This window comes from Capricornis sumatraensis, chromosome 15, assembly GCF_032405125.1.
Source record: "Capricornis sumatraensis isolate serow.1 chromosome 15, serow.2, whole genome shotgun sequence".
Taxonomy (NCBI): Eukaryota; Metazoa; Chordata; class Mammalia; order Artiodactyla; family Bovidae; genus Capricornis; species Capricornis sumatraensis.
The window spans coordinates 49,465,864-49,479,082 of record NC_091083.1 but is presented as its reverse complement, the minus strand read 5'-3'; the positions used below and the strand labels follow the sequence as shown (position 1 = coordinate 49,479,082).

The 13,219-nt window shown below is 41.5% G+C and overlaps 1 protein-coding gene across 1 annotated transcript in view; it reads right to left on the bottom strand.

Moving 5' to 3' along the window:
- Positions 1 to 12,951, bottom strand: part of LARP4B (La ribonucleoprotein 4B) — a 57,533-nt gene extending 44,582 nt beyond the window's left edge. Inside the window, exons 1-2 of the mRNA XM_068986986.1 lie at positions 12,871 to 12,951; positions 12,189 to 12,248 (exon numbers count right to left, since the gene is read on the bottom strand). Coding sequence (XP_068843087.1) covers positions 12,189 to 12,248; positions 12,871 to 12,951 — 141 coding nt within the window. The remainder of the gene's footprint in view (positions 1 to 12,188; positions 12,249 to 12,870) is intronic.
- Positions 12,952 to 13,219: the final 268 nt, after the last annotated feature.

Genomic DNA, 13,219 nt, shown 5'->3' with positions numbered 1-13,219 from the left:
GAACTGACACAAGCAAGCACACCCTGACTGGGCACTGCCGTGCATTTCTGTGCATTTGCTTCCCAGTCAAAGGCTGTTCGGGGGTCTCCCTGGACCCTCTCTGTGGCAGCTGTCCCGGTGTCCCTGTGACTGGCTCTCGGGGGTTCCTGCTCAGTACTCTCTGGTCTGTGAGGGTCCTTCCCTGAGCTCTTCACACACATCTCACCCTCTGTTTCACTCTCCTCTTCGGCGCAGGTGAAAACATCTGCAGAGGAAATGAGGTCACTTGCAGGCCACCTGGAGCCGAGGAGGGACTTGCTGCGTGGAGGTGCTCCCTGCGAGTCTCGGGACATCCCTGGCCCGGCTGCTGCCCGTACTGCACACGCCACGTTGCGGCCCTGGGCCCAGGCCTTGCTGGCCCTGGTGTTCACACTCAGGTCCACCTGGGCAGCAGCTCTCCACTCAGAAGCCCTCTTCCCACAAGCGTCATCTTTCAAAACGCTAGTGTCACCCTCATCCTGATAAGACAGATGGTTCCGAGACGGCAAAGACAAGCCGGCCCTGTCTGCATCCGGGCCGCGTCCAGTTTCCATAGTGCAGTCTCCAGGGCGCTGCTCCTCAAGCACCAAGGGCCCTGGGCTGTCACCTCTGTGAGGGGCTGGCTCTTGGAAATTCGCATGAGTGGGAAGAAATCTAAAGGTCCCTGAAGTGATACATCTTCCTGAACTTAAACTGATTCTATCTCGACTTACGGAAAGGATTCTGCAGTTTGATCTACTAACATCTAAACTGGAACAATCGCTGCCTTTCAGTGCTTTTGCAGAGTTACTTGCTCCTTCCATTCCAGAGTTTAAACTCTGATCTGCATGAGCTGTTACGGTCCCACAATCACCATCTCTCTCAACATGTGAAGCGCCACTGATTACAGTACTCTGTGAATCAGTCACCAGACCCCCAGGCTGTGAACTGCCACGCAATCTCCCTTCAGGGATGGTGCGTGCACTCACTAGGTAGTCAGCGTCTGTGTGGATGTTTAAGGTGGGGAGTGTGCCCACATTACGGAATGTGCTCCTTTCTGTGTCAGCTTCAGGGAAGCTGGCGAAGGTCTGTGCCAGCAAGGCACCAACATCTGTGGCACAGGGTGGGTCACTGTCACTCACCAGGGCAGAGGGAGGTTGAGCTTTCTCACCGAGAGCCCACTCTCTCTCCCTTGGGAGTGGCCTGCCCTGCAGGGGCAACTTTGCCCCAGGGGCCTCCGACCCCCCAGGCCCATGACCAGCACTGTCTGGCAGCTGGGCCCCTCTGTGGGCCCCCTCGGAGGTGACAGCTGGACAGCTCTGGGGAGCTGTAGCTGTTTCACACGCATGACGACACAGCTCATCTCCACCTTCTGGGCCGTCAGGATCAACAGCACAAATACTGTAAAACCTGCTCTCTCGGGAATTCCTATACCGTTTGCAGTCACCACAAACAAGACCTCCACCTGCCCTCTCCTCACCACTCAGATCTGAGGAGTCAGCAGCACTACCAATATGAACAGTGACCAGCACCTTATTCCCCACCTCGGAGCTTTCCCAGGTGGCTGGGCAGAGGCAGTGAGGGTGGTGGCCAAGGCCCTGGTCAGAGGGCGCCAGGGCTGGAGAGCAGGGCCCCTCACCAGCAGGAAGGCCCCCACACGGAGGGCCCCGGGCACCTTCACCACTATGCCCCACAGCAGTGACGTCAGGGTTCCCATCAGCCTCACCTACATGTCCAGACCCAGTAAAGAGCCCAGACACGGGAGAGGAGTCCAGCAACTGCCCAGGCGCTGGGCCCTGTCTGCGTGCCAGCCTTGCCAAAACCCCAGCCCACAACCTGGCCCTGCGTCCACCACCGGGAAGCTCCTCATCTCCAAAGGCACTGAATAATGAAGATAAAGTGGTACTTATCTTGCTCTCCGGTTCCTTCTCCTCCACTGATTTTTGTAACAGGCCAGTTTTTTCACTGTCATTGTCACCACTTAATTCTTTGCGGAAGCAACAACCCATGTTCAAAAGTTCAAAAACTCACATAACAATGCCTGTTGCTTTCTGAGCCTCCACAAGTGCATCTCCCACTAACTTGCTATGGTTTCTGACGAGAAGCCGACACCCAGATCCCAAAAATAACCCTCGCACAGCAGTCACATGTCCCTGCCACTCAAGTCCCAAATCTGAATCACGGCAGACCTGCCCAGTGGCCATCTCCTCATGCCCGACAGTCCAAATGGCACCCAGAGTCCAAACACACACATAACACAGGAGATCTTTCTGGTATTTTTCTTATTCTCATAAATCCAATAGAAAACTAACTAACATTATTATCCCAGCCAGAAGAAGTCACTACAAACTTTGGCTTTTTATACCATTTCAGTAGTCTCTGAATTGTATTTCACGGAATGGTGGCAACCAAAGGAGTTAACATATATATTCTCCCCAAAGGAAAACAACAGTAAAAATGTGTTCTTTAAAATTCTTAGGTTCTTATAGTTGTGAGTATTCAGTAATGATCATGCTAGGCACAAAACTGGAATGGTGTCCATTAAGAGATGTATATTGAAGGGTTCCTGGTGAACGGCATATGCTGTCTGGGGTTTGCATTAAAACACACCTGGCCTGAAAATAAAGAAGTAAATACATACAGACATAACACTTTCAAAAACCATGTGTGCAGAGGGGAGAAGAAAAAAAAAGAAGCAAACTACAAGGGTGGGAACTGTTCAAGTCAAAATGGGCACACTGAGATTTGTTTTATTACTGTATTTCTGCAGATGTTCAAAACTTTTGGTAAAAAAAAAAAAAAAAAAAAACAGAAAGAGTAAGAGAAACAAAGAAAGAAAATCGACACTTGCAGCCCAGTCCAGGGACCCCCAAAAGTTCCCAAATGAAGCCCTTCTTCGAGCATGAGGAATGCAGTTATCCTGCATCCCATGGCCCCGGGCCAACAGCACCACAATGGGTCTGAACTTACTTCAACACCTGTAAGCTTTGTTCTCTGAATAAGAGATTCTTTCTCTTCAGTTCAGTCGCTCAGTTGTGCGACCCCATGAATCATAGCACGCCAGGCCACCCTGTCCATCACCAACTCCCAGAGTTCACTCAAACTCCTGTCCATCGAGTTGGTGATGCCATTCAGCCATCTCATCCTCTGTCGTTCCCTTCTCCTCCTGCCTCCAATCCCTCCCAGCATCAGGGTCTTTTCCAACGAGTCAACTCTTCACATGAGGTGGCCAAAGTACTGGAGTTTCAGCTTCAGCATCAGTCCTTCCACTGAACACCCAGGACTGATCTCTTTTAGAATGGACTGGTTGGATCTCCTTGCAGTCCAAGGGACTCTCAAGAGTCTCCTCCAACACCACAGTTCAAAAGCATCAATTCTTTGGCGCTCAGCTTTCTTCACAGTCCAACTATCACACCTCACATACATGACCACTGGAAAACCCACATCCTTGATTAGACGGACCCAAAGTAATGTCTCTGCTTTTTAATATGCTATCTAGGTTGGTCATAACTTTCCTTCCAAGGAATAAGCCTCTTTTAATTTCATGGCTGCCATCACCATCTGCAGTGATTTTGGAGCCCCAAAAAATAAAGTCTGACACTATTTGCCCATCTATTCCCCATGAAGTGATGGGACCAGAGGGGCATGATCTTAGTTTTCTGAAAGCTGAGCTTTAAGCCAACTTTTTCACTCTCCTCTTTCACTTTCATCAAGTAGCTTTTTAGTTCCTCTTCACTTTCTGCCATAAGGGTGGTGTCATCTGCATATCTGAGGTGATTGATATTTCTCCCAGCAATCTTGATTCCAGCTTGTGCTTCTTCCAGCCCAGTGTTTCTCAGGATGTACTCTGCATAGAAGTTAAATAAGCAGGGTGACAATATACAGCCTTAACGTATTCCTTTTCCTATTTGGAACCAGTCTGTTGTTCCATGTCCAGTTCTAACTGTTGCTTCCTGACCTGCATATAGGTTTCTCAAGAGGCAGGTCAGGTGGTCTGGTATTCCCATCTCTTTCAGAATTTTCCACAGTTGATTGTGATCTACACAGTCAAAGGCTTTGCCATAGTCAATAATGCAGAATTAGATGTTTTTCTGGAACTCTCTTGCTTTTTCAACGATCCAGTGGATGTTGGCAATTTGATCTCTGGTTCCTCTGCCTTTTCCAAAACCAGCTTGAACATGTGGAAGTTCACAGTTCATGTACTGTTGAAGCCTGGCATGGAGAATTTTGAGCATTACTTTACTAGCATGTGAGATGAGTGCAACTGTGCAGTAGTTTGAACATTCTTTGGGGTTGGAATGAAAACTGACCTTTTCCAGTCCTGTGGCCACTGCTGAGTTTTCCAAATTTGCTGCCATATTGAGTGCAGCACTTTCACAGCATCATCTTTCAGGATTTGAAATAGCTCAACTAGAATTCCATCACCTCCACTAGCTTTGTTTATAGTGATGCTTCTTAAGGCCCACTTGACTCTGCATTCCAGGATGTCTGGCTCTAGGTGAGTGATCACACCATCGTGATTATCTGGGTCGTGAAGATCTTTTTTGTACAGTTCTTCTGTGTATTCTTGCCACCTCTTCTCAATATCTTCTGCTTTTTTTAGGTCCATACTATTTCAAGCCCTTTATCGAGCCCATCTTTGCATGAAATGTTCCCTTAGTATCTCTAATTTTCTTGAAGAGATCTCTAGTCTTTCCCATTCTGTTGTTTTCCTCTATTTCTTTGCACTGATCGTTGAGGAAGGCTTTCTTATCTCTCCTTGCTATTCTTTGGAACTCTGCATTCTTGCTTACTATGATTCAAACATGACATTTTGAAAACAAAATAATTCTGTTAATTCTTTTGTGAGAGAGATTTTTCTACGTTAACCTACAAGTTATGGCTGGTGGACTTCTAACATTTTATAAAACACTGATAGTTTTTGATTAAAAAAAAAAGTTTAGGAATTCTACTTAAACATGATGATAGCAATTCAATCTGACTGTTCTACACTCTCCTCCCCCGATTTCCAAATCTCATCATGCTTTGTAAGGCCACCCCTCTCAACTGTGCAGAACAACTCTCTTATGCCCACATGCCGCCCACTCTTCAAGCGTCTGGGAAACCATCCTAGCAGAAAATGCACCACTGACTCTCTCAAATTGGGGGATCTGCAGGCTCTCTCAAAGATGCAAACACAAACATAGGTTTAAGAGTGCATTGTTGCTAGGCAACACCACTTAACTGACCTAGTGCAAGTCTCTCAGTGGTGTCCGACTCTGCAACTCCATGGACTGTGGCCTGCCAGGCTCCTCTGTCCATGTAAGAACAGTGGCTGTTCCCTTCTCCAGGGGATCTTCCCAATCCAGGAATCAAACCGGGGTCTCCTACACTGCAGGCGGATTCTTTACCAGCTGAGCTACCAGGGAAGACCTAACTTACTGCGAAAATAACTGGATCTAATACATCATTTCATTCATACCCAGGGAAGGCTAGGTGACACCAAGGTGTACACAGAAGTAAATCGATAAAAGCAGTAGGAAGTTGTTCACTTGGCACTCAGCAGTTCAGGTTGCAGAAAACTCAAAGAAATTCTTGGTAACATACCATGAGCACTTGGTGAAGGAGCTTTCATTTTCGTGAAATACCACCTGCCAGACTAAAAATGAATGCCACCAATTTGCATTATATAGGTTTAAGCAAATAAGTTTTATTTCTATAAGAATTACATACAACAAGAATTTTTCAGTAGTTCTATGTTATTAAAAAGACAATTTTAAATCACTGACAATCTTACAAAAGTTATCACTTAAAAGGTTATGAAAAATGTGGGGAAGGGGAGTAAAAAAATGTACATCTTTAAGAATGTGTTTGAGCTTACATGACGATCAGTATAAAGCAAATAGATACAGTTATGGGTTAAATATTGGAAAACCAGGGTAACCACACATCAAAAAAATACAATGGATGCACAAAAACCAAAAGAAAAAAAAGGACTCAAGAATAATAATGAAAGAAAACCATTAACCACAAAAGGAAAAAACAAAAAGAAACAAAGAATACAAAATTAACTGCAAAACAAGGTTTAAGATGGCAATAAATACATACTAATCAATAATTACTTTAAATGTCAATGGATTAAATGTTCCAATCAAAAGACAGTGTCAGACTGGATAATACAAGAACCTACAGTATGCTACCTATAGGAGAGTACTTCAGGGCAAAAGACACATACAAACTGGAAATGAGACAGAAAAAGACATTTTATGCTGATGGAAATGACAAGAAAGTGGAGTTGGCAATAGTCATATCAGACAAAACATACTTTAAAACAAAAACCACGAAGAATGACAAAGTAGGACACATATAAAAGCATCAACACAAGAGGCAGACATAATATTTGTTAACATATATGCACTCAATATAGGAGCACTTAATACATAAAACAAACACTACAGACATAAATGGAAAAAATGGATGGGAATATAGTAACAGCAGACTTCTAACCTTCCACTGACATAAATGGATAGATATTTCAGACAGAAAATAAGAAGGCAACAAAGATCTTGAATGACAAAACAGAACTATTAGATTTAATTGATATTTCCAGGATGTTACATCCAAAAAAGGCAGAATACACATTCTTTTTAGGAGTACATAGAACAATCTCTAGGGCACAAAACAAGCCTCAACAAACCGAATAGAACAGAAATTATTTCAAGCATCTTTCCTGACCACAATAGCATAAAAGTAGAACATCAACCACAGAAAAGAGAAAAGAGGAAAAAACAACTGCATAGAGACTAAACAACATGCTACTAGGAGACCACTGGGTCAACAATGAAATCAAAGAGGAAATTTAGAATTACCTCTAAACAAATGACAATGAAGCAACCATACGAAAACTATGAGATGCAGCAAAAGCAGTTCTAAGAGGGAAGTTCATAGTGATACAAGACTTCCTCAAAAAAAGAAGAAAAAAATCTCAAATAAACAACCTAATCTATCAACTGAAGAATTAGAAAAGAAACAATAAACAGAACCGAAAGCTAGAAGATAGAAATAATAAAGATCAGAGAGGACACAGAGAATTAAGAAAAAGATCATAAAACCAAGAACTAGTTTTTTGAAAGGATAAACAAAAGTAACAAACCTCTGACCAGGCTGACCAAGAAGAAAAAAGAAATACAACTAAACAAAATAAGAAATGAAAGAGGAGAAGTAACAACCAATACCATGGAAATACAAAATACTGTTAAAGAAAATATTATGAACAGTTAGTTACATGTCAACAAAACAAACAACTTAAGAGAAATGGACAAATTTCTAGAAATACATAGCCCAATGAAACTAAGTGAAGAATTAGATAATTTGAACAGACAGATCACTTGATGTGAAATACAATCTGCAATTTAAAAACAACAATAAATTCCATGCAAACAAGAGTTTAGGCCTGGATGACTTCTCTGGGGAACTCCACCTAACACACAAGGAAGAGCTGACACCTAGGCTTCTCAAACTCTTCCAAACAACTGAAAAAGAAAAGGACATTCTCAGTCATCCTACAAAGCCACCATCACCTCTGAAGGACATAAAACTTTTAAGACAGCCAAAAAATTACAGAAGGAAAAAAAGTATGAGAGTTGATTTTATTCTAAAGGGCAACTTGGTTACTTTTTAATTGGATTTTTTACTTTTGGTAACTCAGTTACCTAATCCACATAAACAACAATAGCTTTAAAATTCTTTCCCATATCACTAGGTGAAGTTATTAAGTGAAAGTTGCTCAGTCGTGTCCGACTCTTTGTGACCCCATGGACTAATATAATACAGTCCATGGAATTCTCCAGGCCAGAATACTGGAGTAGGTAGTCTTTCCCTTCTCCAGGGGATCTTCCCAACCCAGGAATTGAACTGGGGTCTCCTGCATTGCAGGCAGATTCTTTACCAGCTCAGCCACAGGGAATACAACAAAAAAACCTATTTGTGGATTACAAATTTACATCTCAGGCCCTAACCTCTCTAATTAGGACCAACTGACACTAGTGATCCACTTCACTGCTCACTTAAAATTTTTAACAGGTGGATTTTCCCTCCACAAAGCTATACTTTCCAGTTTCTTTCATCTCAAATAAAACCATCATCCACTAAGTTACTCAACTATCCCTGATAGATTTTTCCCTCATCACAATCCCTACATCCAATCCATAAAGTGGTGCCATTTATGGATTTCCAGAAAATCCAAAATCCATTCATTTCAAGTCTAAGCCACCATCATTTTTCACCTTACTTGCCAGTTCTTTAACTTGGTTTCTTTGCTTCTATTCTTGGTGGCAAGAATACACAGAAGAACTATACAAAAAAGATCTTCATGACCCAGATAACCACAGTGGTGTGATCACCCACCTAGAGCCAGACATCCTGGAATGCAGAGTCAAGTGGGCCTTAGGAAGCATCACTATGAACAAAGCTAGTGGAGGTGATGGAATTCTAGTTGAGCTATTTCAAATCCTGAAAGATGATGCTGTTAACGTGCTGCACTCAATATGGCAGCAAATTTGGAAAACTCAGCAGTGGCCACAGGACTGGAGAAGGTCAGTTTTCATTCCAACCCCAAAGAAAAAGGCAATGCCAAAGAATGTTCAAACAACTGCACAACTGTACTCATCTCACACGCTAGCAAAGTAATGTTAAAATTCTCCAAGCCAGGCTTCAACAGTACATGAACTGTGAACTTCCACATGTTCAAGCTGGTTTTAGAAAAGGCAGAGGAACCAGAGATCAAATTGCCAACATCCGCTGGATCGTCAAAAAAGCAAGAGAGTTCCAGAAAAACATCTAATTCTGCATTATTGACTATGGCAAAGCCTTTGACTGTGTAGATCACAACAAATTGTGGAAAATTCTGAAAGAGATGGGATTACCAGACCACCTGACGTGCCTCCTGAGAAGTCTGTATGCAGGTCAAGAAGCAAGTTAGAACTGGACATGGAACAACAGGCTGGTTCCAAATAGGGAGAGGAGTATGCCAAAGCTGTATATTGTCACCCTGCTTATTTAACTTATATGCAGAGTACATCGTGACAAACGCTGGGCTGGATGATGCACAAGCTGAAATCATGATTGCCAGGAGAAATATCAATCACCTCAGATATGCAGATGAAACCACCCTTATGGCAGAAAGTGAAGAATTAAAAAGGCTCTTGATGAAAGTGAAAGAGGAGAGTGAAAAAGCTGGCTTAAAGCTCAACATTCAGAAAACTAACATCATGGCATCTGGTCCCATCACTTCAAGGCAAATAGATGGGCAAATAATGAAAACAGTGAGACGCTTTATTTTCTTGGGCTCCAAAATCACTGCAATGGTGACTGCAGCCATCAAATTAAAAGACACTTGCTCCCTGGAAGAAAAGCTATGACCAACCTAGACAGCTTATTAAAAAGCAGAGATGTTACTCTGCCAACAAAGATCCGTCTAGTCAAAGCTATGGTTTTTCCAGTAGTCATGCATGGATGTGAGAGAGTGGGGGTATAAAGAAAGCTGAGTGCAGAAGAACTGATGCTTTTGAACTGTGGTGTTGGAGGAGACTCTTGAGAGTCCCTTGGACTCCAAGGAGATCCAACCAGTCCATTCTAAAAGAGATCAGTCCTGAGTATTCATTGGAAAGACTGATGCTGTAGCTGAAACTCCAATACTTTGGCCACCTGATGTGAAAAACTGACTCATTGAAAAAGACCCTGATGCTGGGAAAGACTGAAGGCAGGAGAAGGGGACGACAGAGGACGAGATGGTTGGATGGCATCACTGACTCGATGGACAAGAGTTTCAGCAAGCTCCGGGAGTTGGTGACAGACAGGGAAGCCTGGCGTGCTGCAGTCCACAAGATCACAAAGAGTCGGACACAACTGAGTGACTGAACTGAACTGATTCTTGGCTCACTACAATATATTCTATTAATACAATGAAGTCAAAGCAATCTTTTTATAAGTCATGTTATTCCCCACCTAAAATCCTCTATCTCTATCCCAAATTAATTTCAACCACTCAGAGATAATGCAAAACTGTTCCCAAGTGCTGACAAGAGCTAGGTTTTGCTTCTGGTATTACTTTCTACTTGTTTCTCTTTCTAAAGGAAATAACACATGCCAAAGAGGATGTATCTCTTCTTGAGTCGGCTCTGAAGCTGCCCAGGTTCAAATCCGGGACAGATGAGCAATCTTAGGGAAACTGGTAAAGCCTCTCTGCTCTCAGTTTCCTCCAGTTAAGATCACTTTTTATACTCACTGATTGGCTAGACTTGCAAACAGTTACAACTCAATAAGGGTATTATTTGGGGAAGGAGATTAGCAGGGAGCTGTATAACAATTGGCAGCACCATGGCCAAAATGCAAACCTACTTGTGAATTATTCAGACATTTATTTGGCTGTTCCTAAGGACATTGTCCTCCTACTTACACTGCATCCAACTCTAGGGGAAAGACTAAACCTTAAAAAAGACTGGTTCCCAAATCAGACAGCTAAGCACAGACACTGCAGTTGCACAGCTGCAGACTATGAAGGGTCAGTACTCAGAGCCACCACACCAACTCAGCGGTCCACACAGGTGTGCCATTATAATGCCAGTTAGAAAAATGTTCAAAGCAATGTCATTTATGATACCAGGAAAAAAAGAAACACGTTCAATGTAGCCAAAAACTGAACAGCTAAAGAAATGATGGTAAATCAACATAAAATACCACAGGGCACAAGGGTATATACAGATGAAGTCTGCTATGGGGAGAAAGCATGAGGTAAAATATGTATAAACATACTGTTTAAAACTACATAAAAATGTATGTACTCTTTAACAAGACTCCTACTTTCTACAGAATGCAAATCTGTTATAACGTTTTAAAGAACACACATGTTGTGAGCACAGATGGTCTCTTAATGATGATCCCTTCTAGTTCTAGTATTTAGTGATCCTATAAAAACCTAAAGTGTGCAAATACTCTGAAAAACTGGTGAGTAGAATACACATACTTTACAATACCAGATGTCAGAGATGTGTTCTGTGATACCAGGGGTACTGAGTTGCAAAGCTGGACCAAGAACCAGTCATGTAATACTCGATTAACATGAACTCTTCATAATGACAAAGAAATCATGTGCAGGCAGCACTAGTTGCAAATCATTTCTCCACAGAAATGAATACTGAATGCTGGCTCAAGTGTTATACTTCTTTTCTAGGCAGGTCTTATCTCAATTGTTTCCCACAACATAGTTTAAAAGAAAGTGAACCCCATACCAAAACCCACCCACAGAATCCAAATATCTAGTTTTATGCCCTAACATGGGTTTTAAAAGACATGTGAATATTATATCAGATCATGAATCAACCAAGAGGAAGTGGGAGATTTGATCTAAAACAGTTTTTTAAATCTGTCAGTGATTTCTGTATAGTGTTAACTCTTATATTTGACTTTCAAATGACTTAAAATATTACAGAATTCACTTAAAATCAGTGTAAAATACAATATGCAAAAACCCTATATACATAATAATGATAAAATACAGTAGTTTGGAGGACACCCTTCATTTTTTAAAATTCTGCCTTATTAAAAATATATCAACAATCCAATTCCCCGCCTTTTTTAACTTCTACATGAGCTGCTTATAAGTTGGGGTGTAGAGGAGGCTGCTATAAATTATGTAATATTACTTTTAAAAATTTACATTTACTTTAAAAAAGACTTAATTTTAAAATTCTGTAGGACATAAATCATAAGATCATAAGATCACTTAGAAGATCACATAAGATCACTTAGAAGACTGCCAACCTAAACATGCCTGACTCCAAATGCATCTGATATATGAAAACGCAAACAGTGAAACCAATGTTCTCAGTAAAAACTTAATATGACTTCTGTGCTTTAAGGAATACAGGCTGTTGAAATGTAAAGTTAATCACACACACACTAGATGATCAGTGAACCATTAACAACACTGTGATGAAGAGATGAAATTAATACACATGGCACTCAGCTGTCTGTAGAGCTACACGCACATACCAGAAGAGAATAGAGAGTACTGACATATACTGTTCCCAAGTGGGTCCTCCCCCACTCTCTTTTTGGGGAACATTCACATTTTCTAATTTCTTTACAATTAATATTTACTATAATGCATTGTCTGTGAGCTTCAGCTATGATTAATTTCTGAACTGAATTACCTGACTCAAAGCTGGAATGGAACTTGTCTGAGAAGTTGTCTGAGATATGGGACCATTCATCTGTAAAATTGAAAACACCAGACACACCATCACTACAATGCAAAGAAACGCATTTTCAAACCATGGTAACTGAGCAAAACAAAACCCACTGAGAAAAGCACACTTATATGACAAAGAAATTTAATGAGATAGTCAAAATGATGTAGGAGCCTTGAAATGTAAAATACTTTTAAATTCTGACTGGTGTTATTCCTTGTCATTTCAACTGGAAAAATTGACAAAACCTACTTTTCCCAATATCATTTAGAAACTTTAAATCTCATTGCCTGACATGATAATAGCTTACAATAAACAAATGCACTCAAAATTTTAAATCTGTATTATAATTTCTAATTAACTCTTTAAATAAATACCACTACAATGGCTATCATGTTATTAAAATATTTATAAATCACTGCCTTTATCTTAGTGATTTTAAGTCCAAAGCTTTAAGTCTTAAGAACTATAATGCCCGTGTTTTCTCTATCACTTAGAAATCTGGAATTTCCCCTACTAAGCAAGCCCTAAGTATACTCAGAATTTACCCCTATATTTAAGCATAAGTGTTCTGAGTAGAGTGCAGAGCCTGTTATCACAACAGAAGAGGGTGGACGGGCCAGCGCTGGCCTGGACGTCCACTCACCAGATGCGCGCTGTCTTTCCCTTCTTGGACTCGTTGGCCCTGCGGTTCAGCCACGACCTTAGCGTCCTGATCAGAAGTCATGAGCTGTTTACTTTGTGGCTCCACTGGGAGAAGTTCAATGTTAGCCAGAGAATCCTGTAAAACGACAGACAGTAAATTGGTAACTTGAAGTGCAGAGGGTATTTAATTCTAAAATGAAACTATTAAGCAGTTTTAAAATCCTCAAGTTTTCTAGGTCATATGTTTATCCCTCTGCAGTCTAAGCAGTTTAAAGAAATTTGCCCATAATGTCCACCTTTCACACCCAAGAAATTACATTTTTTAAAAAAAAGTTTCTTCTTCATATTAA